We start from the raw sequence: 27,615 nt of genomic DNA, 5'->3' as shown, positions 1-27,615 counted from the left end.
TTTCTTGTCTCTGCACCCTTACCTGAAAAGCTATGGCTTGGCTTAGGCTATCTAAAGCTGGGTCTTCTCCCTCTTCCTCACTTTCTTCTTCTTCTTCTTCTTCGCTAAAAGTAAAAAAAATAAAAAAAATAAAAATGTAGATGTACTGTGATATATTCTGTTGCACAAATATATATGTCACAAATTACATACGTTTGCTCGGGCTGTTGAGCCTTTTTCTTCTTTTTCTTTTCTTTCTTCTTCGGAGGTTCCCTCTCTCCCAGCATGTTTTTGGGACATGCGTAGCTCAAATGTCCGGAATCCTGACATGTGCCATTGTGAAAATACAGGAAAACTATCACAATTGCATTTCTAACTTTAGTTAGAAATGTAAAAAGTAGATATTTACTGACCCCACATTCGTAGCATCTACTTTTGTCTGTGTAGTTCCGTCTCCTTATGAATTCTGCTGCTCGTCCATTATCTATGGCAATACTGGCTTTAACCGTTCTGCCAAATAACTGGGAGGCAAAAATATTTCACTCGCTCGCATCCATTACAGAAACATCGCTGGCAGAAAGCCTCTGGGTTACGCTTAGTGAAAAATCAGTATATAACCTTGCACAGGCTCACCTGTTTGTTGTTCACTGCTCTTGCACAGTTATGAGCCGACTCTCTATCCAGGAAGAGAACAAACGCCACTCCTTTACTCTGCCGAGTGTTTTTATCCTTAACCACCGTGACCCTGAGAGAAACCATCATAGTTATTAATACCTGTGAGGAAACGACTGAGGCAGTAACTGTTACATCGCTTCAAAGCTACCAAATTATCGCATTGTGTTGCATCATTCATTGCTTTAAATGTATAAAATAACATAAAAAAATACTTACTTTACAACTTTGCCATATTTGCTGAATAGCTGAAATGACACACAGTGATTTATTTCAGTGAGAGGTTCTTGGAATGCATAGAAAAACTGGTGTGCTAGGTAACATAAAAACATCTGGATGACAACGTTGGGGAATAATCATATGACCATTTCTATGATAAAGTAATACCTGTTTAACACATCTACACATCAGACATAGCAATATGTTTGCCTCCCTAATATTGCCTGGTCCTCCTTTTTTGCCAAAACAACCATGGTGACCTATCAAGCCATGAACTCCACTAGATCCCTGAAGGCGTGCTGTGGTATCTAGCACCAAGATGTTAGCAACAGAACCTTTAAGTCCTGTAAGTTGCGAGGTGGAGCTTCCATGGATCAGATTTGTTTGTCCAGCAGATCCCACTTGACACTTGATTACATTGAGATCTGTGGAATTTGGAGGCCAACTCCTCAAAGCATTTCTTAACCATTTTTGCTTTATGGCAGAGCGCATTATCCTGCTGAAAGAGGCCACAGCTATGAAGGAATACAATTTCCATGAAAGGGTGCACATGATCTGCAACAATGCTTAGGTAGGTGTCAAAGGAACATCCACATGGATGGTAAGACCCAAGAGGTCCCAGCAGAAATCTCTGTCAGCTTGGCTTCTTTTCATAGTGCATCCTGATGCCAGGTGTTTCCCTGGTAACAAACACAGACCAGACCATCTTCTTCCATTGCTCCATGGTCCAGTTCTGATGCTCACATCGCCATTGTTGGCGCTTTCTGTGATAAACAGGTCAGCCTGGACACCCTGACTGGTCTGGGGCTGTGCAGCCCCATAGGCAACAACGTGTGATGCTCTGTGTATTCTGACACAATTCAGAACCAGCATGAACTGTTTTGGCAGTTTGAGCTACAGCAGCTCATCTGTTAGGTCAGACCACACAGATCAGGCTTCACTTTTCACGTCCATCAGTGAGCCTTGGCCACCCATGACCCCGTCACTGGTTCACCACTGTTCATCACTGTCCACCACTATCTTGAACTACTTTTGATAGAATATCCAAGTGTAGGATTCACTAGAGAATCTAATGAAGATGTTCCCAAACTAAAGCTCGGAATTCACAGCACGCTGTAAAACATGGGTGATGGCTGAGTATGCATGGCTTCCAGTAGCAATGGGTGACAGAAGATAGAAAGACCTGGATGAATTCTGAAGAGTACAGAGATAAACTTGACAAAGTGACATCCTCAAGCCCATGCCGAATTTGAGGATGGCACTTTGCACTAAATCTGAAATGTAACCCAAAATATAATGTGCATGCAATCCAGGAATTTTTGAAGGCCGAATGATCTGCCTGAGCCAATCAATTAATCTCACCTGAGCATGTACTTTGCTGGCAACAAACCCAAATAGAAAAACCCTCGAACATATGACCGAAGACAGAGGTGGGGTGTGCCACGAAGGAAGTTAAACTGAAAGCCAAGCTTTCTTTGCTTAAGCCTCTTGACAAAACCTAAAATCCCAGTCAGAGATCACAGGTGTCACAACTGTGGTTATTAACTTTCTCTGTTAAGTCAGGCTTTCTGCTTCAGGCTTTTTATGTGCTTACATAAAAGGAGAGTTGATATATCATGTGGCTCATCTTCAGTTAATTCCAAATGCTTCATTTATAGACATTATCTGAGGAACACGAGAAACTTCTATAAAGAAATTTAAAGAATAAAACTAGAAAAAGGCATCAGCTGTGTGCAAATAAGTCGAGAGCAAATGCTACAGAAGATCATTTATCTTAATCTCATACATTAATATATTGGTTCTACCACCATGTGCACTCTCAGTGCTGCTGTTTATTTCTAATGTAAAAGCTGCACGTTCGAGCTCTGAAACTTTAAACTTGATCAACTGACACTGTCCTACAGCTTAATGATGGGGATGTGGAAGTCACTTTTCTTTGTGGCCAGATCAAAATGAAATATTCTTGGTAATTAAAAATATCAGATCATTAATGTATAAAACAAATTCCTTAGACTCTATATCATACTTGTAGAAAACTAAAAAAATCAAAAGTATTAATAAAAATATACCACATACAGCCCATTTTAAAACTAAAGTCAGAAAATAACATACTCTAGACCACGCTCACACACGACCATGTGTTTAATTTAGTTCCCATGGTGATCTAAGCAGGCAAAAAGAAAATGCATGGCAAAGCATCACAAAATAGGAAACCCAATTTTTGGTGATGTCCATGACTTTAAATGTCAGGCAGTCATTGCTTGAAAACTATTTCGTATATTAATAAAGTGAAGCGTTTATGTATCTTCTTGTTCTCTTGACTGCTCCCTTTATGAGGTTGCCACAGTGGATTATTTGGTTCCATCTCACCCTATCACTAGCATCCTGCTCTGCATAATCTTTTTCACAATTTTGATGAATCTTCTCTGGTTGACCTCGGGTATTTAAATCATTCACATTTACTACCTCTATCCTGCACCTTCACTGCTAGGCCTGTCTCCCTTCACACGTATTCTGTCTTGCTTTTACTGAAAGACTTTCATTCCTGTTCCATCCAGGTTTTCTTCCATCTGCTCCCTACTCTCACTACAGATCACAATGTCCTCTGCAAATATCATAACCCACAAAGACTCCTGCCTGACCTCATCTGTCTGGCGAGCCCTAATGTAATCCCTACCACATACCTCACCGCTGTCTCTGTCCTTATGCATGTCCTGCAACCAAGCACTCATCCTACTCTGCCCCTCGTGACTTCCTCATGCAGTATCACAGTTCATATCACATGCTTTCTTCAAAACCACTATGCAACTCCTTCTGACTTTCTCTGTACTTCTAAAAAAAAATACTGTCAAAGAATCCGCCGCGTTTTTTGGGTTTTTTCTTGGCATGAAGCCATATTGCTGCTCACTGATGGTCACCTCTCTTCTTAACCTTCTGTTCAACAACTCTTGAAGATCCAGAGCCCCAGAAACAGGAGCATAAAATAGCTGCAGTTCCTAGACACCTTTGTCTCGTTCTGTCAGTCTGCACCAGGGCAGCTGTGGCTACAACTGTAGCTTGCCTCCACCAGTGCGTGAATGTGAAAGTGAATGAATAGTGGAATTGTAAAGCGTTTTGAGTGCCCCCGAAAAGCGCTATATAAATGCAATCCATTGTCCAATCCCTTGAATGAAAGCTGAAAATCTTTACAACATTTGCTCTTATTTTTTTAATTTCAAGTTTGTGGTGGTGGCACAGGACAAACACTTAAGAGTTACAGGGACAAACTTACCTTGTGTAGGTCATTGTTGGTGAGAGAGAATGGCAGGTTCGACACATAGACGGTACTTTTGCTTGGTGCCAAACCCCCGCTCATACTGGACTCAAATAAAACACTCTGAAAGACACATGATGGTCATAAAGCACACAACCAGCAGTTCAGCTTAATACATCCACTATAAACACAGCATTATTCAATTTAACGTTAATTCGAGCAATTGCCTACCTTCACAGTAGTTCTTACCAACACCACACCGTCCGTTAGAATAATGCCAAAGCTGTTAAAAAATATGGTGTGTAATTTTATTTACACGGAGCAGTTGTTCAGCAAACGGGAAAAAACGCCGTATATTGTGCGTCGCACGTTGATGACGTGAACAACGTAAATAACGACCGTAACTACCGGGAGAAGCTAAGCTAACTGGGCGACAGAGGAAAGTAAGCTCGGTTTGTTATTTTTCAGTTAAATTATTTACCTCTATAGTTTATGTAGATGAAGCCGCAATCTGACGTACATATCAAAGGATTTTGTTGGTGGCCTTAACGATATATTAACTTACTACACAAGCGTGCTGGTGTTTGGTGCATGCATTGAAGCTAGCTAGTTAGCCGTGATAGCAGCCTGGTTTACATCGCAATCAGTTGTAAATTTACCACAAAGAGTAGTGATGATTTATTAATGATAGTGTTTAGTTGCCATCAAGCTGATGGCTATATTGACTAAGTTACTGTGGATCAAATGTACTTTAACATGTCACGTTAGGTCAGTCTTCTTCTTTTGGCTGCTCCCTTTGGGGGTCTCCACAGTGAATCATCTGCCTTCATCTTACTTTATCATTAGCATTCTTCCTCCACGTCCTCCTCAACTACATTCATGAATCTTCTCTGTGGTCTTCTTCTTTTACTCCCACCTAGCAGCTCCATTTTCCACATCCTTTGTCCAATATATCCACTATCCTTCCTCTGTACATGTCCAAAAATCTCTGCCTTGCCTCTAACTTTGAGAGCTATCCCTCTGATGTACTCATTTCTAATCCTGTCCATCCTGGTTACTCCCAATGAAGATCCTAACACTTTCAACTCTGTCACCTTCAGCTCAGTCTCTTGTCTTTTTGTCAATGCCCCCATCTCCAAACCACACATGACATCAGTTCTCACGACCATCTCTTTTCACTCTTGCTGCTGTTCTTCTATCCAAATCACCCCTGACATTCAACTCCACCCACTCCAACCTGCATGCACTCTCTTTTTCACCTCCACGTTAGGTCATACAACCTGCACAAAGTAATCTCAGCCTCCTCACTTGCATTTCACACCGTGCCCTGTCTTGTCTTTGATGTTTTCTGCTGATGTCTGCTCTGAAGTCTTAACACTTTATATGAACTTTCTTTACAGATTGTTTTGAAGATCTTGCGTTTCGAGAAGCCCAAAAAGCAAAAAAAAAAATTTTTTTAATAAATAAAACAAACAAAAAAGTAAGTTATTAACAAACAATAGACACTAAACACTAACATACTAGAGAACACTGATGTGATACTAGTTTAGGGAGATCATATCAGAATCATATCAGAATTGTGTTTATTGGCCAAGTATATGTGCAGACACATACAAGGAATTTGGTTCTGGTAGATGGAGGCTCTCAAGCACTGCAATGTAAATCACACGCACACATAAACACACACACACACACACACACACACACACACACACACACACACACACACACGTGTCTATATATACATTACACATGCATACAAGTACATACACAAAGCTGTGTAAACCAACTATAAATAACCAATCTAAACTTATATACATAGAATACAGAAATGAAGTGGAATGAATACTACAGAATGTACATAAGGTGCAGTTGCAGTCTGGCAGTGGGAGCAGTGTGACAGGTCAACTGTTTAGAAGGGAGATGGCGAGGGGAAAGAAACTGTTCCTATGTCGGGTGGTCCTGGTCTGGAGGCTTCTGTACCGTCTGCCCGAGGGCAGCAGATCAAAAAGTCTGTCTCCAGGGTGTGAGGGGTCTGTGATGATTTTCCCTGCACGTTTCCTGGTTCTTGAGAGGTACAGATCCTGGATGGAGGGCAGGGGGGCGCCAATGACCCTTTCTTATGCCCGTACAGTCCTGTCCTGTTTAGTGGCTGCACCATACCAGACTGTGATGGAGGAGCACAGGACAGACTCAATGACCGCAGTGTAGAACTGGATCAGCAGCTCCTGTGCAATCTGTGCATATGTAGAACCCTTACCAATATTCAAAACTTTTATGTATTAGACAAGTTCTTTTTGCAAAAGCTGCTTTTGTGTTGAAGCCTGCACATGTGTGAGGCTAAAAAGGTGCTTCACTTCAGACAGTTTCAGATGAAACATTAGGAAACCACAAGATTCAAGGCATCTAAATAGAACAATGTCATCTGTGTTGGCCCTCAATTTCATGTCAGATGGCTTCTGAGAAAAAGTTCTATTTAATACTATATTAATATTGCAGCTCGAAGAAGCTAGTCCGACCACACTTGAACAGAGACAGTGCTAGTGATAACAGTATGTTTCACTCTTTGCCCGTTTCAGTGACTTACAGGCGAGAAAGGAGTATACGGGAGGTGTATGATGAGCGCTTTTTAACAGACAGGCCGGTGAGCTCCTCTTTATCACTGCATCCCATTTAATAATTCCCACATGCAAATTATGCCTTATTACTTTTCTTTATTTATCCCTTGACAATTGCTGATTTTTAATTTTAATTATTTTTATTTTTATTATTTTTATTTTTTTGTGGATGGAGAGTGAATAATAAAATAACACCAGGAATCTTTTTAAAGATTTATTTTCGAGTTGCCATAAGCTCTGGCTCAGACTTTTCTTTCACAAAATCTGAGCAAGAATAAAAAAAAAAAACATATATAATTTTTTAAAAAGGTATGTGTGTGTGTGTGTGTGTGTGTGTGTGTGTGTGTGTGTGTGTGTGTGTGTGTGTGTATAGGGTCCATACCCACGGGCGGCTGGAGGGGTTGAGCGACGAGGCCCCTTTGGGAGGCCAGAAGATGACTACAGCCGTGGTGGCTATGATTATGAAGGAGGTCCCCGCTTTTACCCAAATGGAGGCGGACCCCGGGGTTACCATGAAGATCAGAGGGGTTACCATGGAGATGGCCCTCATTTCCCTGCTGAACGCAGAGCCATTCCACCTTCAAGGAGGGTAAGAGGGGTTTTTTTGGTATATTGTAATCAAATAGGTGAACTACATATTTTCAGTCAAAAGCAAGCAACCTTTTTCAAAGTCTCTACAGTTTAGATATTTCCCATAATATTGTAAGTTTAAGGAGCCAATCCAAGGACAAAGTAGTTAACAATATAATTTAAGATAATTTGAAACGTATATGTACTATAGGCATCTATTGAACTCTTCTTCTTAGACTTTTAAATTCCCTTTATAGGGATTGTGCTCTTTAATTTTTCTGCTTTTCCCCCCTATATTACTCTTTAGAGTTTGTGTTTACATTTGAGTTCTAAAATTGTAAATGTATCTATCCGTCATTTCAGCTAGTTTGTCATTTGTCACTTATCAGTGGGTTATGTATGCAAAATTAAATACAATGCTTTTTGTCATTTTACACTATTTTTAACCAGATACTGAGTTTTTTCTGTCTTAAGAGATAACAAATAATATAGAAGTGGCGAATAAGAATGATTTTTTTTCTTCACATTTTCTTTGTCGTGTAGGAGGACTATCCTTACAGAGTACCCAGGGATGACTCCCACACAGCGCGGCCTTTGGAGTTTGGGTAAACTGTTTGTCTTAGGATTTGTTTTAATATTAGCCTTATCAGCCACATTCTGTATGCATACAGTATTCCATCCATCTTCTTCTGCTTAATCTTATCAGGGTCGCAGTGGGGCTGGAGAATATCTCAGTTAACATAGGGCGAGAGACAGGATACACCCTGGACAGGTCGCCAATCTGACACAGTGCTAACACAGAGAGAGACAGACAACCATTCGCACTCACATTCACAGCTATGGGCAATTTAGAGACACCAGTTAACGTAGCCCCACTAATGTGTTCTTGGACTGTGGAAGGAAGCCAGAGTACCCGGCTTCCTCCCACACACAAACACGGGGAGAACATGCAAATTCCACACAGAAAGGCCCCGGCCAGATGGTGGATTTAGACTGTTGCTTATTAAAATGTTTTCATTTTGGACAGCAGGGGACAGTCTTGTTCTATTCACTTGATGTTATAAGGAAGTCATTTGTGTTTAGTTTCTCTGGTTGGACTTGGGGGGGATTTAGGGGGGGTGTGTTTGTAATGTTTGTGTACATACCAGCAATCACGAGTCGTGGTCTGTTTCTGACCCATATTGGCCTGTCTTACTTCATTTACTTTTCTTGTGGTCTCTGCTGAGCTCTCCAGACTCTTAGTTTACACAACTGTTGGTCTAGCAATGTTGGCTAAACAGTGTCTATATTTAGGCTAAACACTAGGTTTGCAGACATTTAGGTGACAAGTTTACAATATTCTCTCAAAATACTGGTTCAATTCAGTATGATTTTTGTCTGTTAATAGACAAAGGCAGCACAAATTAGCTGTAAATAACATTAACAAATATGAGTCAAAATTAATTTTACCTGTGTGTAATGCTGATGTGTGATAATAGCACATTAAATAGTACTAGGTAGCCTATTTGAACATTATTAAGAATATTTTAATATCGGGGTACAATTAGTGCGCTAAAGTTTAGTAAAACCCTCAATGTTGCATTTGCATTGTGCATGTTTCATTATTAAAAACGACAATAAGGTTTGCCAGTTATATCTGTGCTCCTTTGCTATTGCCAAAATAAAAAATATATATGCAGTTCATGTTACCTAACTGATGAGTCTGCAGTGTTATGACTTTAACAACAAAGAGCGGAGGTAACTTGCATGTCTATGTTACAATTTGTTCACTTTGTGAAAAGTTGAAGGATTAGCTTTAATTAGTTTAATCCTCCCTGACACTGAGATGTGGTAAGAGACCTGTAGGTATTATGTCGTCACACATGGGTGCATTTTGAAAATGCGCTGTTTGTACAGTAGCAAAATTTATGAACAGTACTTGGGTATAAAGTGTACTCACTGGATAGACCAATCTAGGCAGGCAGAGAGAGAAGAGGGGAAGATTGAGAGTGATTTTGTTTTCATAGCTGCGTCGGATGCATGGTTGTTTAAGTTGTCTAAAATTCTTGACAAAAGCACAAAACATGTTTTTTCCCATTTTAGGGTTTTGTTATTGCAAAGCAAATATCCTGTATTGCACAGGATGAGCACGCAAAGCGCTTTATATAACATGTCTCATTCATCCATTCATACCCAGTCATGCAAGCATTTTTGTCTGAGGTAAACTGTGTTCTATCTAACATTCACACACATTCATACTCGGATCAGTGCATCAGTGAGCAACTTGGGGTTAGTATCTTGCCCAAGGATATTTGGCATGCAGACTGGGGCAGACAGAGACCAAACCACCAGGCTTCCAACCTGCTCTATCTCCTGGACTAAAGCCACCCTTAATACTCCTTCTAGTGTAGCCTTAGACCATTTGGATGTTAATTCTGTTTCCTGTCATGTTTTAGATACACAATATATCTCCTTAATAGTTCGTTACACAACTGATACTAAGAAAAATGCTGCCCTTTATCTTTAGCCAGAAAGCATGTGTCCAGTCAACCTGTTTGAAGTAAGGCTTGGATTTGTGGCTGTTGAAAGAGCTCTGTCTCATGTGGTCACTTAGCAGATGTGAATTCCTTTTTGAAGATTTGTGCTTCAGTGAGAAATTCACTTTGTGGCTACGCCGTAACTGTGTCATACACCCTTCTGAACCGTAGCCTGACATGCACCTCCCTAGAAATGTACACATTGGGGTTGATCTGCTCAATACCATTGATTTCTCCTATACATCTCCAGCTACTGTTTTGCTGCAGCTTTTTTAATTGAATATATCAGAGAGAGTAACAATCATCACCTCATTATAGGTAATAGCAATTATAGCGTCAATTAAGTACTCACAAATGTCAGTACATTTCTGAAGAGAGATTGCAGGATGGAGATGAGGAATGTTCAAAGAAGTGGAAAATCTTGAGGGACAAACATGTTTGCTCCACTGAAAAATAAAACTGACCACAACAAAGACTGAAGAACCAGGAGGGGAAAAAGTCCTACCATTTTATTTGTTTTTTTTCATGGTTGACACCACATATAAAACACAGAGACAACACACTATCACATAATGTTCAGCACACAAGCATAGATGCCAGCAACACCGTCGGCCACTTACATAGGTTGTGTTGTAGACTCTACAAAATTTCCCCAAAGAAATCTAAATAAACACAATGTACTACACTGTGTGCTTATCTGCAAACACTAACTTGTGTGTGCGTCTCTTTTATTTTTTGTTAATCCCCTCAGTGCCCGTGCACCACCTCCTCATAGCGTTAGAGGCCAAGGCATCTATCCAGCACCCAGAGCGCTCCCAGAGAGTGGGGAAGACACACTAGTACAGGCCATACTAAACCTGGACAGAGGGTAAGAGTGAATTCCTGTTAATGACTTTGTATGGCAGACCATGTCAAGCCAATAAAGAAATGTCTTAATTTATTATATATAGCACCTACATTTTTAACCTCGTAAGACCCGAACTCTTTCATGCATTTTTAATTTCTCTTTGCTATTTGGGCTAATTGGGACCTGATGAATGTAAAAACAAATAATTACCAGATTTTTTTATTTTTATTTTTACCTGATTTTTGTGTCTGAGGAAAATGAGGTCCCCATATGAGGACATTCGTTTTAAATTTTGATAGAACTGTGGCAGTATAATGTCCTCGTAAGTATATATCAGGCCCTGTAGAGCAAAACTAATCAGCGTTTGCCACGGGTATTTTGGTCTAGACAACCCAAAAATTTGATGTCCACATATGTGGACGCCAGGTCCTAGGAGGTTAAAGCACCTGTCATAAAAACAAAAAAAGCACAGTTGTATTTTAGATATCAGTCAACTTGTTTAAAACTGAAAATTCCTACATCATTTGGGGTATTAAACTAAATTCACACTTGTTTATACCCAAGTTTTAACACACTGGACTTCTTTAGGAAACCAGGCATAACATTTAAACACTTAAACTTTAATGTTCAGGAATGCAAGTAACTAACTAGGCATCTTGTTTTTTTAAAAAGTAAAAAAAAATAATGTGGGTTTACTATGTAAGTTAGAAAATGAATACATAACAACAATTATATTTTAGCATTAAAAATATAATTTTGATTAAAGAGCTTGCACATAGCGTTTGATTATCTATTATAGAACGTAAAAATGATTTTGTTACTTACCACATTTTAGGGCAGCTGTGGCATAAACCTTATATTGAGTGATTGTTTAATTAATTTGTTAAGCACTAAATATAACACACACACAGCCCTTGTTTTTCTTGCTTTGTGACCTCAGCCACTTTCCTGTTGACTCTATTGTCTTAATTAATGCTCATACTGTAAATGATGGTCCTCATTAGGATAAAAAAAAAGGAAGTTAAAGCAAGGTGCACTGTCCCTCACTTTCTGGGTCAGGTCCACCCCCGTCTCATCATATCTGGTTTCAGAACAGCAAGATGCTCATGGTGAAAACTCACTTTGAAGCGTCAAACATTACTAACCTTAATGGGTGGTTACATCCTGCCTGAGGTGCCACCATCGTCTGACTGTGCAGCTGTTTCGTTGCAGATAGGTGAAGTTACAGCCAGAGAGGGAGTGTTTGATTAGCAACAACAGCTACTGTGATCTTTGAATGAAAATGTTTGGGATGCACGTTTTAAAATATTAAAGGGAACAATAGTGTTCAAGTCAAAAGGGCAGTTTTTGCGGTCTTTTGGGGAAATTATGGTTTTAAAAAGCCTCTCCACAAATAACTCTGCAAACGGATATGGGTAGCATAAATAAAACATAAAACAGGAATTTGTTGCACACAGCAGAATGACCTTACAGTGCTAGGTGGCAGCATTGTTCTGTGTTGGTACATAAATGAGTGAGAGAGGTGGACCCGTCATTGGGCCGATGTAAATTGCTGCTATTAGATTGCAATCAGGAATAACTTTAACCTCAGATAATTCACAAAAAAGAAAAAGAAAAAGCTATCAATGTTTGGACCTTTCAGATTTTGGCAGGGCTCACATTTCCCCTGTTTTCCCCAGGGAGGACAGAGACCACTACAGGAGAAAGGCAGCCCCGTTTCCTCCCCTCAGAGATCGTTCTCCCGTGCGGCGAGAGGTGGCCCGCTCCCCGCACAGCCGCTCTGGCTCCAGCGTCAGCAGCAGAGGATACTCACCGGACAGAGCCAAGAGCCTTCCTTTCCCCTCACAGCAAGGCAAGAGTATGTAGAAATCTTAGATTCCCGCCCCCTGATGCAGTATGCAGTGCTTTTACTGGCATCACAATATTGACAAGAGTTTAAAACTCCAAAGCAAATCACCATAACATGTGGAATTAACTTAATAAGTCGGTAACACAGATTAATACAATATAAATTCAATAAAGTGGCACAGCATTAATAAATACTAAAGTATAAAGGTAATTAGTTCTGGTCTTAACAATCCAGCTGATGAAACAAATTATGTAACAGCACTGCTAAAATGGAGTGGAAAGTGTAGTCACTGCTTCCACTGACAAGTTCTACTCATAAGCCATTTGTTGCCTTAACTCAGGAAGAGGAGACACAGCCTCTGAGTAAACATCGTTCATTTGGAAAGCTAAATTTTATACTAACTATCCAGAGCACAAAAGTAAATAAGGTAATCTGTGTATGCCTGTAGGCCCTGATTCAAGGTCATGTTTTAAGTTCAGCTCCTAAAATGTGCATTGTTCTGAAATGGATTATATATTTTTTTTCTTCCATCCTTCATTTCTTATTTTACTGTTATTCACTGTCTGTCCATGGCTGTTAACCTGGCTGACCGGCTTTTCAGGTGTGGATGGTCCAGAGGGTCACACGGGTGTTTCTGAGCACCTCTGGGGGGCACTCTTTCCTCAACAGAGTGGACATGACACTTTGGGTCTGTACATTGAGCTATGTAAATAAGCTTAGACTTGGGTGACAGTAAGCTGGGTTGTTGTTCCTTTCTTGCATCCTTGTCATTTTGTGTTCTGTCTTGAGAAGGATGCAGGAACAGAAGACTTCAGGCTTTTTAAATTTCAGTGACTTGAGAGTCGACCCGCCTCTCAAAAGAAAAAGTATTTTACAAAGGAAACTTTTTGACACAGACATTTTTTTTCACCCAGGTCTTTTGTAAGTTATATCATGAAAGTAGTTTCTGAATTAGAGTTTAGTACAGACTGCTGTATTGTGGTAAATGCCATTTCCACTACCCGAGGTACATTAGCACTTTTCATGGTTCCTGCACTTTTATAAAGTAATGTTAAAAATGATTTAAAATGTCAGAGGTGTTCCGATTGAACACATTTTCATCACAGATATATTATTTAGTGTTATATTACACTTTAATGACTACAAATACATCTTGTCTGGAAATACATTTGATAAGATGACTGTGTGGGAACAGTGAATTTTACAGCTTATCTAGAAAGTGGTTGAATAATGTAAGAGCATCATGGATTGCTCTTTGTTTTTTCAGTCCCACCCTCTCACTTGGAATGTTATGGAAAACCAAGTCCACATAATAGATTTCCTGTAAGACCACCAAAAATTATTAAATAACTGTACTGTAAAATGCACAAGTGCTAAAGTATCTCCGTGTGCGGTGCATGTTCTTTATTCATTCTTGTCTCTAATCCCTCAAATTCCCCTGTTTCCACCAGTGTTTGTTTTTCTTTTGGGGGGAGGTTGGTTTTGTTTCTTTTGAGGTCCACTGCCATCTTCAACGCCGGTCATTTTTCTTTTAAATTTCCATTTGATTGGCGCTTTTTCACTCACGAAGTGAGTGCTTAGCAGTTTTCATGGCTAACATGGCAAAATGTTGCCATCTGAATGCATGATTTGAACGGGTTTTAAGAGTAAATATTTTTAGGGAAGCATTAGAGTAGTCGTATGCTCCATAGGTTGCTTTTAGATAAGAAAACCCCACCAATTGTGATGTACTTGGCCGGTGACCTTACGGTTTGGTCTTCCAACAGGGTATGAAGAGACTTATTCTCAGAGCAGGATGTTCGGTAAGTACAGTTCAGTATAGCTGTCTAAGACTGGATAGACTACGTCTTGTTTGATGAGTTAATAGACAAATTAGCCACTTCTCCTGGATTATATTTCAAAATGTATAGCCATGCATTCCTTTGTTTGTTCAGTGGTAATGAATTAAAAAGTAAGATGAGATGACATGCAGAGGATTTGTTTCAGATATATTGAAAAGTTACAGTTGTCAAACCTAATCTATTCACAGTCTGCGTAACCTGAGAGAGACAGAGAGGGTTTCTAATGTCTCCAGCAGCCAGCTTTGCTCTCCGTTCTGTCTGCCACTTTGTCAGGCCTCATAAAGATGCCACCAGGTCGTGTGCGCAAGTAGAGGGGAGAGGGTATAGGATGTCTGATGGATATTCCTGAAGCCAAAGCTGCCACTCCGGAGTGTTTTTTGTTTCATTTCTAGGTGCTTGAAGTTTGTTAGTAGAGTTGATTAGAAGGCTTTGGACAGCGTAGTGTTTTTCTTATAGAAGGAAAGTCAGTAGAGGAAGAAACTCCTCCTCCAGTGACTGGAGAGGAGCCGTGCATTCAGCCAATGAGATTCAAAGCACCGTTGTGTTTCTTGATTGTTCCAGGCCTTCTAGTATAGGTACCTCACTGGATCCTGGAACCAGACTTCCAACACATTTACAAGGCTGCGATATCCATAAGCACCCCCATACTTACTTTCCAGACCGACTTGCTTGTCTTCTTTCAGTTGAATTTCTGCTTCCCTCGTCGTTTCACCTTTTTCTCATTTCTTATTTTGTTATTCCAAATATCTTTTTTTACTCTAACTTCAGTCTTACTGTTTTTTTTTGTTACTTTTCAATTTCTATAGACAAAATTCCTGGCCTGTCAAGAGAGGGATCCCCACAGAGTGCAACATCTGTCAAGGTACTGTTTTTCTTGAGGTTTTCATGAAGGATCAAAAACATTAAAGGGTTTTTCTAAATTGTGTTGTTTTTTTTTAAAATATTGTAAGTACAGCAGTGGAGTCTCAGATGTTCTGTGCTTTATTTTGTTTGCATACCATGGTGTCTGCCTATGTCACTGTACAGCAGGATACATCTGGAAGTCCTTAAATTCCATCCTCCTAATAAGTGTTGAGTCCCATCAAAGTATGTTAATGGGTTTTAAAGTGGTCCTCATGCAGGGCATAAAAGCCATCGGGCCTCCACTTTGTTTAACTTTGTTGTAAGCGGACTTCAGTTACAAGAATTTGTAATGATACGGGGGAAAGGGCTCAGGTGTCAACAAAAAAAAACAACTTTTTGTGTCAAATGTGGATATTTCTTGATTGTTTTGCTGATAATGTTGTGTTTTGCTGATGTCATCCATCTCCAACTATGCAGAGGAGTGTAAATACAATCAGTTGTGATTAGGCGCAGTACATGTGGCTGTGACCACCCAGAAGTGTAGAGGAGAAATCAGTAGCCCGGGTCACAACTTTATCACAAGATCGTAACCACAGAGTCATAAGAAGTGCCTGTGTAACTCTGGGATGTATTTACACGTTTATAACGAACAATAGTTTACTTTTACTTTTAAAGAGCACGTCTAACTGCGTTTGGCAGGCCCTCAGTTTCCTTTTGATGACGCAGGGAATGGGTCTCGTGATTGTGACAAATTAATATGGGGCATCGGGCTCACAGGGAATCGGTATTTATCAAGATTCAGGTCAACACCTTGTGTGTGTTTGCATGCTCTGGCAACTTAAAAAGGTTTTGCTATTATAGCTGATTGTGTGAGGGTTAAAAATACTTTGTACCAATGTAATGACATTACCTCTTCTAAATGGAGTCTCTGTATGCATGTATGCCAGCAACTGTTTATCTGGATGTCAAAATGATCCCATAATCAAGTTGTTGTTGTTTTTTTGTAAAATAGAAACATTTCTTTTTTAAAATATCACAGTTTTAGTCATGGCCCTTAAATATACACAAAATAAAGTAATTGGGTTAAGTGATATATATCCATATCAGATATTTGACACCTCAGGAAGCTCTGCTCTGAAAACCTTTTAACAACAATAATCTTTTCCCTAACATGAAACAGGAAATAATTAAACGATCAAGGACCTGTGCAGTGCACGAAGCTTTTATCACTGCCCTATTTATTATTCAGTCAGCACAGTTAAAAGTTCCACAGTTTTACTGTCTAGACACGCTACAACCATTCAGTTGACTAATGTATGTTATTAGCCTAATGTTCCCGTTTTCTACACACACAAACACAGCTTTAAAAAGTTATTAGGACTAAAAAAGTCAAAATAAAGAGCTTGGCAAATGTTAATACCGTTAACCTTCAGTTATCCAGCTCATATTCGTCCACTTATTTTTCCCCAAGTATGGTGGACTAAATTGCTCACCGTTTTGTTCCTCTCCTCACACCAACAATAGTGTATCTGAAGTGATCTGTTAACCCCTCAGCAGCTCTGGGTTCATCTACCTTTTATGTGCAGCTTAAGAAACATGTAAGTAGTTTTTACAAAAGGGCGCACAGAGTTCAGCTGTTTGGAAGAAAGATGATTTCTTTTATGTTTTGTTATGTTTCAGAATGTTAAGAGTCTGTATTGCAGCGGATCTCATCCTGCTGTGACTCTACATTGTTGCTTTCCTGCCTTCACACATCAAAAAGGGGCCGTGCACAATGTACACAAATGATGCATTTACTTTCTGTGATAAATATTTAGTGATTGCTCACTCTGAAAAAAAATTATTTTTATCAAGTTCACTGCTTTGAAAATGACAAACTTAAACTTTATTGCTGACAAGCGTTTATGGCTTGTACATGTGAAGAATTTAGACATAAATTCACCTTGACATTTAAGTGCCATTTCAAGTGCTGGACACACTTGATTCAGATGGCAAAGCCAACCATTACAGGCAAGGAGGGCTCGATTTTTCGTACAAATTCCCAGTGGAGGCAATGTCGTCACGTGAGCTGAGTAACAAATAACCAGACAGTCACCCTCGGGTTTATACACGAGAAATTACAAGATGCAGCATATAAACAAAGTTCTTTCTTCTCCTTCTAATGATCATTTTTGTCAGAACCACCTACCACCACCAAATCAACTGCTGTGATGAAAGTTACTCAGCGCCCCACCCCTCCACACACACATACATGCACACTGGTGCTTCTGCTGCTGTGTTTGATCTAGCCTGTGGTGCATTGTTGTGTGTTCTCGGGGCACAAACCCATAACCTTGGCCAAGATGAAAGGCCTGTGCTGTGCCCCCAGTAAAGCTTTGCACTAATGGTCCTGGTCACTGCCTGCTGTGGGGATTCAACAAACACATAGGCTTTCTGGAGCCATCCCAGACAGGAGACACCAAAGACGGGACCTAAAGACCACCACCGGCTCTGGCTTCAAGGCAGGGTGGGCAGGGAGGTCATCGGCAGGTTTAATCTCAACACAACAAATTCCTGCTAGATAGAGTGTAATGGTTTACCAGTAAAGGGCACAGATCTGCTGAAGGAAGCAGGAAAAAGTAATACAAATGCTCAAAGCACTGTTGTAGAGTGGCATTCAGTCACTATGATATTTTTAGGAATTCTAGCAGCATGCATTCAGGAATGGCAGTGTCATTGGGTTGGCCACTCCACTACTTTAACCTAACAAACAACTGAATATAGCTATGAGAGACTTAGGATGACTGGATGATCAGAGTATGAGCCAGCAGATGAGCGTGCTGCAGTGATCAGAAATGTCATAGCTCTTGAATTTTGGCCTCTAAAGTTTGCTAAGTTTTTTTTAAAAAGTCACGTGCTGAATAGACTGCAAAGAGCGAGATCCTGAGGAACTTTGTGATGCTTGCTCAAACTGTAAGCATTTTGAAGAACTAAGCTGTTACATCAGCGTGATGATGTCCAAACTATTACATAGAACAATATTAAGTCCAGTGCTGTTTCTCCATTTTACAGCCAAGAACAAAATTCAGTTCCACTTCTTTGTCAGAGTTTACCCATTCTGCTGAAACAATAATGTTTTGATTTATTACAGTTAACAGAAGATCTATTTTGAGCCTTATCTTGAGAGCAGAGCACGATTTCCAAGTTAGGCTATGCTTTGCGAGTTGAAATAAAGAGACTCAGACAAGGGATATTTTTCTGCTGAGGTGCAGTAGATGCGATCTTTCATACAAGTCCAAGCATATACACGGGACTTCTCCCAAGCATAGCTTCAGGGAGAGTATTGGAAGGAGGAATAATTGGATGATGCTTTGCACTGTGCTTTTTTTATTATTATTATTTTAGATCGCACTCGGCTTTGTGATGTACCATCTCCTGTAATTTCTTTCTAGTCGTCTATGGATGAGGTATGACTTAGTTGCCATGGCCTGTTTCCCTTAATGTATGAGTGGACTTTAGTCATGGTTGGGCAGTTCTGCTCCTTGGCCTTCAAACTTTAATAGTATCAGGAAATGAGCAAAAGAAATTGACCACCCATCCAAGTCGGCCTCATTTCTTCCCTTAGATCTCTCTTGTGGCTTTCTCGGTAGTATTTATGGATGCCTTGGCTTCCAATTTGCCCATTAGATGCTTAATCATGGCTTGTCTGGCTGTGATTTCTTTGCTCTGAAGATTCTGTCTTAACACAGCTAAAATGTGAGTTTTATGGTTTTCCGTGTTATAGATTGGTTCTACTAAACTGCAGGGTTACTGCTTGGGTAGAAAAGCAACATTAATATTAAGCTAAGTTTTGATCTGTAACAAACATTTTAAAATATAGGCTCTAGCTATATTTCGTGCCTCAGGTATAGATTTCTATACTGCAAATTCTGTGTATGTGTTGTTGTTTTTTCCACTGAGTCCACTCTGGCTTTTCAGCTTTACTGTATGCCTCATCAACCACGTCTCCTTCAAAGTTAAAGAGTCAGTAGGTCATGTCGTAGCACAGCATTGACTGTACATCCTTTACAATTCAATGTTGTTTGATTGCTGTAGTAGAGTAGTAGTATGCTTTTTAAAATATTGAATGGTTTTATGATTTCTTGGCATAAATGTTTCATGGCAGTGGTTCTGTTAGGAATAACCATTCTGCTGCTTTCTTAGTTTTCCTTAAATATCCCTGTAGCTCACACCTTCCTGTTGTTTTCCTTTAGGAGGAAAACCCCCCTCCAGAAGGAGAAAAAGAAGAGCCACTGGTAGCTCCCGTCGTGGAAGAGAGCCAAAAATCTACAGACAATTTCCACGAGCGACGAGCCCTTGCCATCGCAGCCAAAGCCCAGGAGATAGAAAAGGTACTTTTTTCTAATACTTCAAATTTTCACATCATTGCGTTTTTCTGACCCACCTTTCCACAAGTTCTCTGATTGGGGTGATACAGCATGTTGTCCACTAATCACAGGCCTCATTCTAAAACTCCTGCGTATTTTCCTTGGTCAAGACAAGTAATTTGCTCTTGATGGCAGGCAAGAACCTTGCATGGCAGCTCTACCAGCAGTTATAGTGTGTGTGTTAATGAGTGAATGTGAAACACATTGTAAAGTACTTTGTAGAAACCTGTGGATAAGTGCAGGCTATTTACAGTTTTCTTGTGCTTCTAGCAAAGAATAAAAGTCAGATTTGGATTTATATCCTATACAGGATTTTAAATTGGTAATCACAATGTATTCCAAGGATGTTTAAACAAATTTGAAGGTGTTCTGTTCTCAGTTGTTCTTTTTGGGAAGGAAAAATCACTGTATGCCCAAACCCTCTCATTAAAAACTACGAATTTGTCAGACTTTTCTATAAATGTCAACTTTGGCAATGCAGACCACATTCAGTACTCTTGGCACCACATTCCCATGCATATGGTGGCCTTGGGTTCTCTGACTCACATGTGGCATGCTTTACTGGATAGGCACTACTGAAACAGCCACCTATTATGTTCGTAACAGGCAGGAAATTAACTTTGCTGTCTTCCAGTCACAATGCTGAGTACCTACTGCTACCCCCTAAAAAACTTCACTGTTGCAGCCACATTTAGAGAAACGGTTAATTATTTAAAAAACGGGAGGCCGGTGTCTGTAGTTGCCAGCATTTTCCTGGTAGCTTCTCTTAATCTTCCATCCTGACTCACTGACTGCATAAACCGCTCATTATACAAAATATCTGCTTAATATCGCACACGGCTCAAGCATGGCCCCCTCGGCGTCTGACTCATCTTTGCAAATGCTCGCGCATGAAGCGGTCTGCACACCGGGGTTTAGAAACATTAGAATGATATACAGGGTACAGGGGACACGTAAATGAAGGAAGCAGCTAAGAACGGCTTATTCGCTGTAAAGAGCCGTGCATAAAATAAACCGAGAGGTCGACCGCTTAACAGAGCTTAAAAACACCCCAGGCTCGAGGTTCCAGCTCTGCTCTGTTACCTAATGAAGGCCATTTCTGCACCAGTGAGCACTGCTGGTGGTTTAACTGAGACCATTAAACCTGAGCTAGCTCTGCCCTGGAGCACAGACTGCGCCCTCACATTGAGCTGCAGCACAGAGCCTATAGGCTGTAACAGCATTACTGCTGACGCTGCAGCTTCACGCCTGTTTTATAGCCTGTCTGTGTCTTCTCTCATTTTTTTACAGCAAACTTTATAACGTCTGAGCTATGTGAGCATTATTTCATGTTTCCAGGTATTATGGAAAGTTATTTTAGAATGATTACAAAGACCCGTGTCAGCAATCTGTAGGTACTTTACTGCCATCATCAGTATTACTCATAATTCTCTGCTATCTTCTAATGTGGTGATTCAAATCTAGGTATACATGTATAATAAACAGTTTGAAATGAAAACGAAGAGGGGATAAAGTATTGCGTTTTCACAGGGATATGAGGTTTCAGTATTTCCTTTCAGGATTTGCGATTCTTAGATAACCATCAGTTTCTATTGACAGCTGCAGCTTTTTGTTTTCCCTGTGCCTTTCTCTGGCTTTTGTGATCTTCAGATCGTCCGTATGTGTAGGTCGTTTGCGATTTGGCAGCTCTTCTCCTCTTCCATGAGAGACTAAACTGTTTATCCCAGAGCTGAGGTCAGAAGATGAGTAATTGAATCAAGATTTTTTTCTTCTCACATAAAAGAAGGATCATGGACTGAAATAGAAAAGGCTGTATTTTTAAAGCATCGCAGAGAATTGCTTTCACATGATGGTCTTTTACTCTCTGAGGTGGCAGACAAACCGAGCAGTCACTGGAAGCTGTATAAGCACTTGTCTGGTGACCAGTTTTAACGCCCCATTTTGCTCTGACCCACAGCTAAACATACTTAAGCTGTTCTTTCTTTCTTTTTTTGGCTCTGAAATAACAAAGTCACTTTCTCATGTGCTCTTTAAATTAGCAGCAGTATTCCTGTTGGTGTGGGCACTCGTGTTAAGCCATTTGACAAGTGTCAGCCAGATGTTTGGCTTTCTGCACCCAATCTGGTCTAGCCATCTCTTCTGTACACACAGCCACAAATGCACAGAATCCAGAAGCCCCTCAGAAGCTATCCAGGTCATAATCTAAACTTTGTTTGCGTGGCTAAGTGAAGTTGGTCTTCTTGACTTATAGTCTGAACCCCCTTTCTGGTTGTCAGAGTTGACTTTGGCCACAGGACAGACTAACCGGTTATAGTGAGTGACAAGGCATGAGAGGCAGTCAAGGGTATTATGTTTTGTTCCTCGTAGGCCCAGATTGCCGTACAAAGGGAGTTTTATTTCATTTGTTGAGGGATCTAAATGTATTTGACAGAAAGCCAGACACTTCCAGCCTCTTGAGGGCTTTTTACGTGCAAAGATGACAGAGCTGGACTGAGGTGCCAACTCTAATGTTTAAAATTTGTTCCGATTCTCTCATTTCTAAAGCCCAGCACGCTCAGGGGCGAGATTTGTAAAAAGGATTTGTCCTGCAGGGGTGAACAGCGAGCAAGATGCTCTTTTTCTCAAACAACCCCACCCAAAGTCGAGACGTGCTCCTTTCCTTCCTGGTTGGATAACGGGACGGATTGCAGGAAGAACTTTGTCAGCACATTGTTTAGAAACAGCTCGCTCTGTATTCACAGAAGGTGTAGACCACTCACTGATTGGATCCTTCCTTCAAACGTTTGATAGGTCCACTCTGTTATCAGATGATGAAAAACCAAAAAGGCCATTGCTCTGTAACTACATTCATTGTGCTGGGGATGGTGGCTGTCGCAGGTCTCCTCTCTATACAGACTGCTTGGGCTATCAGTTGTGTAACATCTTCTGCTCAATTGTTTATTGTGCGTGAGGAATGTATAGAAATGCCCAGAGGAGACTGTGTTTTTGAATTTGTTTTGTAGTGTTCCCCACAAATCTCCTGTAAAATGATTTATTGAACATTTCCCATCAGCTGCTTTTGTAAACAAGAGACCTGGATAAGGTTGCATAAGCTGTTTGTACTGTAAATCCCTCAGTAGGTTTGTGTATAAAGCTTTAGAAATATCTGAATGGGGTTGGTAGGAAATATGATTTCCCAATGCTGTCCAATTAAAAATGAGTAATTATGTCAGTCTGAAAACACAACAGTTTTTAGAGCCAAGTAAAATCAAAGTTAACCACTGTTCTTTTCTAATTACAGGTATTGGTTTGTTATTACAGGTAATCTGTGTGTTTGAGTTGGCACTGCTCCCGTAGTCAATGTGAAATTAAGATAATCTAAATTAAGTGAAAGTAATTTAGTTTTTTCCTAGTTTACATCATTACTAAATCGCATTTTAGATCAGGTGTAACAAGCATGTCCTGTAGGCTGTGTTTTACTATTCAAGCAAATGTTAAAACAAGCTGCAACCAAGCTGACGTCTTTCAGCTAGCACACCTTCAATAGGAAAAGATTTATTGAGTAAATGCAAATTTATGCCTCTGTCAGTGCGCCCCAGGGTGGCTGTGGCTACATGTAGCTTGCCATCACCAGTGTGTGAATGGGTGGATGACCGAATGTGTAAAGCGCTTTGGGGTCCTTAGGGACTAGTAAAGCGCTATACAAATACAGACCATTTACCATTTTTAAGTTATCTGTAACAGTCTTGTGTATATCTGCTCTTGAGTCTGTGTTGGGAGACACAGCAAACCTGTCATCCTGGAGGAGTTGGTAATACCTGCAACCACTGTAAGTGCAGGTATCCCCTCACCTCATGCTTGGTTTTACCCTCCACGTTTAAAACCATTCGTCTTTTGGTGGTTGTATCATTTTTTACCCCTCTAGTGCACTGCTGGTTAATTTCATTAACACCAAAGTAGCTGACAATGATTAAGAGCCCCCTCTGCTACTTAACTGACCAGATCAATATCCCAGAAGTCTAAGTGACTTGATGCTATACTGATTAAAAAGTGCTCCTTTAATTTTTTTTTATTTGAGCAGTGTATTACACCTCCGTTATTTGTCTTCTGCTGACTGTTCACTGTGGATGGCTCCTACGCAAAAATAGAAATGTTTCATTTTTCCTCCCATTTGTGCTCAAAGCATTGTCAGCAAGGGTTTGCAAAAACTCTCATAGTGAAATCAAACTTGGTGGAAAAGTACAAAAATAAAAACAGGCAAACTGGTTTGGCTCCGGTTTTCTTTCTTAAAAATTACTGATAATGATAGATAGTGCACTCACAGTGTCCTAGTTTAATGCATACTTTGGAAAGTTGCCATCTGTTGGAGAACAAGGACAATAACTGTGTTTGACAGGCGATCTCTATTTGTGAGCTTTTCTCCAAGCACACTTTCTGTTCTGGTGAAAAATCTATAAATAAGCCAGCGAGTTAGAAAGCCCCGCAGCACAGAAGCCACCGTTGGTATCTGGTGAATGAAACTCTCCCTTCCTCCCTAGCCTAATTTTACACACACAGGCGTGTGGGCATATGTATAAACACACATGTCCACTCGTAACCCTTGTCACTGGACATCTCCTTGTATGAGACTGGCACGTACAGTTGAAGCTTGATATACTAGGCAGCTGTATCTGTAGTTAGGCATGGAAGAGAGTTACATACAAATATATATGTAAAAAAGTATTTGAGTATACTGGCAAAAAATAGACCAACATATCATTTTGAGTCTGGAAAAACAACAAAATCAAATAAACCAAGGAGATGGAAAGAAATAGGAACCTAACAATTATTTCACTTGAACAGATTGTCTTGGTTGTTGTTTTTTTTCTTCCCTCCTATAGTTATACTTAATGTCACATACACCACATAACATCTAGCAAAGTTTATGTGGTCGTTACATTTCAACCTACCCCAACAAACTGTTGAATCAGCTCTCTCCCCCTGTGTTTTTAACCAGGGGTGTCAAAGATAGGGCCTAGGGGACAGAACCAGCTGAGCAAGACTCCAATCTGGCCCATAGATAGCCAAAATTGCCAAGGTATTAGACTTTTAAATGTATTTTTTAAATGTATTTTCATAGGTTTTAAAGATTTGGCTGCTGATAAAGACCTCCCCCATGGTCATTCATACTACACCAGGGTAAATAAGTAAAATATTTATCATGCAAGTCATGATGTTGAGATAGCACTTCTTTTTCTTATGTTAGGGATTAAATGTGTAATTGGCCCACTTAAGATCAAAGGCTGTAGGTAGCTGTCGAAGTTTAAGCTTTCGACCGTCATGAAATAGTGTGGTAGAGATTAGAGAGCCACATCGAGTTTGTCAGAGGTTGTAGTTATTTTGGCAAAAGTATAGACAAAGTGTTTATTTAGAAAGGGTATTTGTGTGTGATTTTTAAAATGCATCTTACGTCTCAAATGTATATACGTCCAAAAACTCAAGAAAATAAGAAATAAAAGCTGCCCTTGTGTTCCTGAATATTTTCCCTCCCTTACAAAATGTGAAATGGGCCCATAAATATTATCTTCAGTTGAGCGGAATGATATTTTCCCCTTCATTCTCAGCTCATTTAAAGGATCATGACTTAAAAGCAAATCTCTGTTTTGGTATTTTGCAAATCAAACCACTCTGTGTGGAAGCACAAGCTCCCTCCATTGTTTTGAGACATTATAGGCTCAGTGTGAAGTGGCGGCTCCCAAACTAGATTCCAGCACCTCCTCTTTGTCCCTCTAACACCTGTTACAAGCCTCCGAGCTACCACTGAAGTGCAGTTTTTACTGCGTCTTTCGGCTACCCTGTCCCATATCAAGTGCCCCTATTAAACTTGAGAGGAAGAGTGTTAATCTTTTGGCGCTGTATGAGGTGTGTTAGCACCAGAGTGATCAGCTTAGGCACAGTGACGCTGGAGTATTTACACCTAGGCGACAGGTAGAGCAGGAAGGAAACAACTCCCCATCCCCTCAATTAAGAGCTTTTCTCTCAAAGCTGTGCCTGGTAACACTTAACATAGCTAAATCTAAACTGAAAAAGGGTGGAAATGTCTGCTCAGTGGTTTTTGAAGGTAAAGTTTTCCTCTTGTTCGTCTCTCAGTATTATTTTATTTTATTTCATCTTTTTTCACTCGACCAGGTGTATCGTCAGGACTGCGAGACGTTCGGAATGGTGGTGAAGATGCTGGTGGCTAAAGATCCCAACTTGGAGAAGCAGCTGCAGGTTCCTCTCCGTGAAAACCTCGGGGAGATCCGTGAACGTTGCCTAGAGGACCTCAAACAATTCATCAGTGAGCTAGACGACGTCATCCGGCAGCCTGAAACTTCCACCTTTGACTCAACCACTCCCTCTACATCCCAGTCGGGTCATAAAATTTCAAAGACGGCAGTCAATCACAGCTCATCTTACTGACGCATCAGCCGGACGTGCTGCGTTAATGTGAGACAGAGGAGGAAGGCTTGACGGTTTGAAGTCCGGATTGTTCAGCAGCTCAAACCGAAACCATGGAGGTAAGCATGGAGAAAACAGGCCGCCGTGGAGAGAGGACATCCTTTGCAGGAATGACCAGTGTTATTTTTGAACGGACCATTTTTACCTTCAAGTTTTCTGTGGGAATTTATCAATTATAAAGAAAACGTTCTGTTAAGTTTTGTCAAAAGAAACACGTTCTTTATTTAAAATTATTCTCGTCTCACATTGTGAAAATGGTTAACAAGGGGTTTATTATTTAATCTTCTTTTTGATGAGAATATTTTGTGGAGAGCAGAGATTCAGTTCTCCAGCATGATCGGTTTTTGTAGTATTTTCAGCTATGTAAATTTTTCTTTTGTAGCAGATATTTGACTTGGTGCTGCTAAAATTACAACAGGTTGACATACTTGTATAAATTTGTACTGTAAAAAAAACCAGTTAAATTCACTTTCTTTGTCTTGTCTTATTTTGCATTTGAGCCCTATTCTACATTCATCCAACAAACTTGATTTTTTTTCATAATCCATTGACAAAAGTTTCATACCCGCAGAAAAATATCCATGCGCTATGAAAGATCTAATCTCAAGACATTTTTAGGATCAGTTCACCGATGTCTCAATGAAAAAAGCATGTTTTTAAAAAAAAAAAAACCTTTTTTGCAGCACGGATCGGTTTATTTTTACGGACCGGCCTTTAAGGTGTCGCGGATAAATACAACAAAATAAAACCAGTACCGGCACCAAAATAAAAAATTATCCATAACACACGGAAACTGAGGTAATAATAAAAACAATAAATATTAACAATAAAAAGGAATAAAAACCCTAAAAACTATAAATTTCACACCTGAACCTCAACACTCGCCGCCCGATACCAAACGACTCACGGACCGGTACCAGTCCATGGCCCGGGGGGTTGGGGATCGCTGCTCTGAAGTATTTGTAAATCATAATGGTGAATTTAACCTTAGGGATGAAAGATGTTTAAAAACTGTTGTTCATCCAATGGCCTCTGGAGTCTGTGAGTCAACATGTTTTCTATAGCTGTGGTCACAATCGCAAAGACTTCTGTTGCCATGTAAGTCAATGGGAGAACGGATGGCGACAGCTAAAGTGCTCATGTTCTTTGAAAGGTCAATTTTATTAAGACAAACTGCACCTCTAGTGTCTTATTAGTCGGCTAGTTGATACTTATTAATATGTTTGTACAATGGAATTCACCCATACAATTTATAGACATAGCTTGCCTAGAAAGCTATAGCCTAGAAAATTTGGCGGCTGTGTATTCCCTGACCAGTTGATACATGTGGTTGCGGGCTGTGACCAGGTGAAAACAGCGTGCTGTACAAAAACCATGCTTGTGATTGCTTTGCTCTCTAGTAGATTGCAGCAGTTGCCCACAGTTTGTTCAGAAAATGCCAACTTGTCTGTAAATGTTTGCCAATTGTTCTGAGCTGTAGTAAAATTTGGAGAAAGTGCAACACAATCCAGAAACGGGGAACGTTTGCCTTCAAAGTAAAAAG

At 40.2% G+C, this 27,615-nt stretch overlaps 2 protein-coding genes across 12 annotated transcripts in view; one reads left to right on the top strand and one right to left on the bottom strand.

Annotated features, from left to right (window-relative positions):
• Positions 1-4,464, bottom strand: part of zcrb1 (zinc finger CCHC-type and RNA binding motif 1) — a 5,007-nt gene extending 543 nt beyond the window's left edge. The window contains exons 1-7 of one of the 2 annotated variants that reach the window (XM_082510023.1): positions 4,355-4,464; positions 4,142-4,246; positions 871-899; positions 613-724; positions 393-500; positions 193-302; positions 23-104 (exon numbers count right to left, since the gene is read on the bottom strand). In XM_082510023.1, coding sequence (XP_082366149.1) covers positions 23-104; positions 193-302; positions 393-500; positions 613-724; positions 871-899; positions 4,142-4,225 — 525 coding nt within the window. In that variant the 5' untranslated portion in view covers positions 4,226-4,246; positions 4,355-4,464. Of the gene's footprint in view, positions 1-22; positions 105-192; positions 501-612; positions 725-870; positions 900-4,141; positions 4,247-4,354 lie in introns of both variants that reach the window. The other variant, XM_082510022.1, reaches the window with a different exon arrangement.
• A 16-nt stretch (positions 4,465-4,480) lies between these two features.
• On the top strand, positions 4,481-26,540 carry pphln1 (periphilin 1). Of its 10 annotated transcripts, none has more exons than XM_082510014.1 (12): positions 4,488-4,566; positions 5,524-5,603; positions 6,703-6,767; positions 7,115-7,330; positions 7,855-7,916; positions 10,579-10,695; positions 12,354-12,532; positions 13,125-13,211; positions 14,290-14,325; positions 15,171-15,226; positions 19,440-19,577; positions 25,761-26,540. In XM_082510014.1, coding segments are annotated over exons 2-12 (1,230 nt in total). In that variant the 5' UTR covers positions 4,488-4,566; positions 5,524-5,602; the 3' UTR covers positions 26,034-26,540. The 10 variants fall into 10 exon arrangements, with proteins under 10 accessions (XP_082366142.1, XP_082366138.1, XP_082366144.1 ...); XM_082510015.1 differs by having other exon boundaries at positions 4,521-4,575; XM_082510016.1 differs by lacking the exon at positions 5,524-5,603 and having other exon boundaries at positions 4,481-4,566; positions 12,354-12,526.
• Positions 26,541-27,615: the final 1,075 nt, after the last annotated feature.

Source organism: Aulonocara stuartgranti (assembly GCF_965226115.1).
Source record: "Aulonocara stuartgranti genome assembly, chromosome: 17".
In the NCBI taxonomy this organism is placed as follows: Eukaryota; Metazoa; Chordata; class Actinopteri; order Cichliformes; family Cichlidae; genus Aulonocara; species Aulonocara stuartgranti.
Note: the sequence above shows the minus strand (reverse complement) of the source record. Positions and strands in the feature narration are given on the sequence as shown.

What these genes read in the sequence shown, in the direction of transcription:
- pphln1 (XM_082510012.1), top strand. An exon ending in CCCCTCACAGCAAGGCAAGA is followed by an intron (nt 12,533 to 13,124) that starts GTATGTAGAAAT and finishes CCGGCTTTTCAG; the next exon opens with GTGTGGATGGTCCAGAGGGT. An exon ending in TTCTCAGAGCAGGATGTTCG is followed by an intron (nt 14,326 to 15,170) that starts GTAAGTACAGTT and finishes CAATTTCTATAG; the next exon opens with ACAAAATTCCTGGCCTGTCA.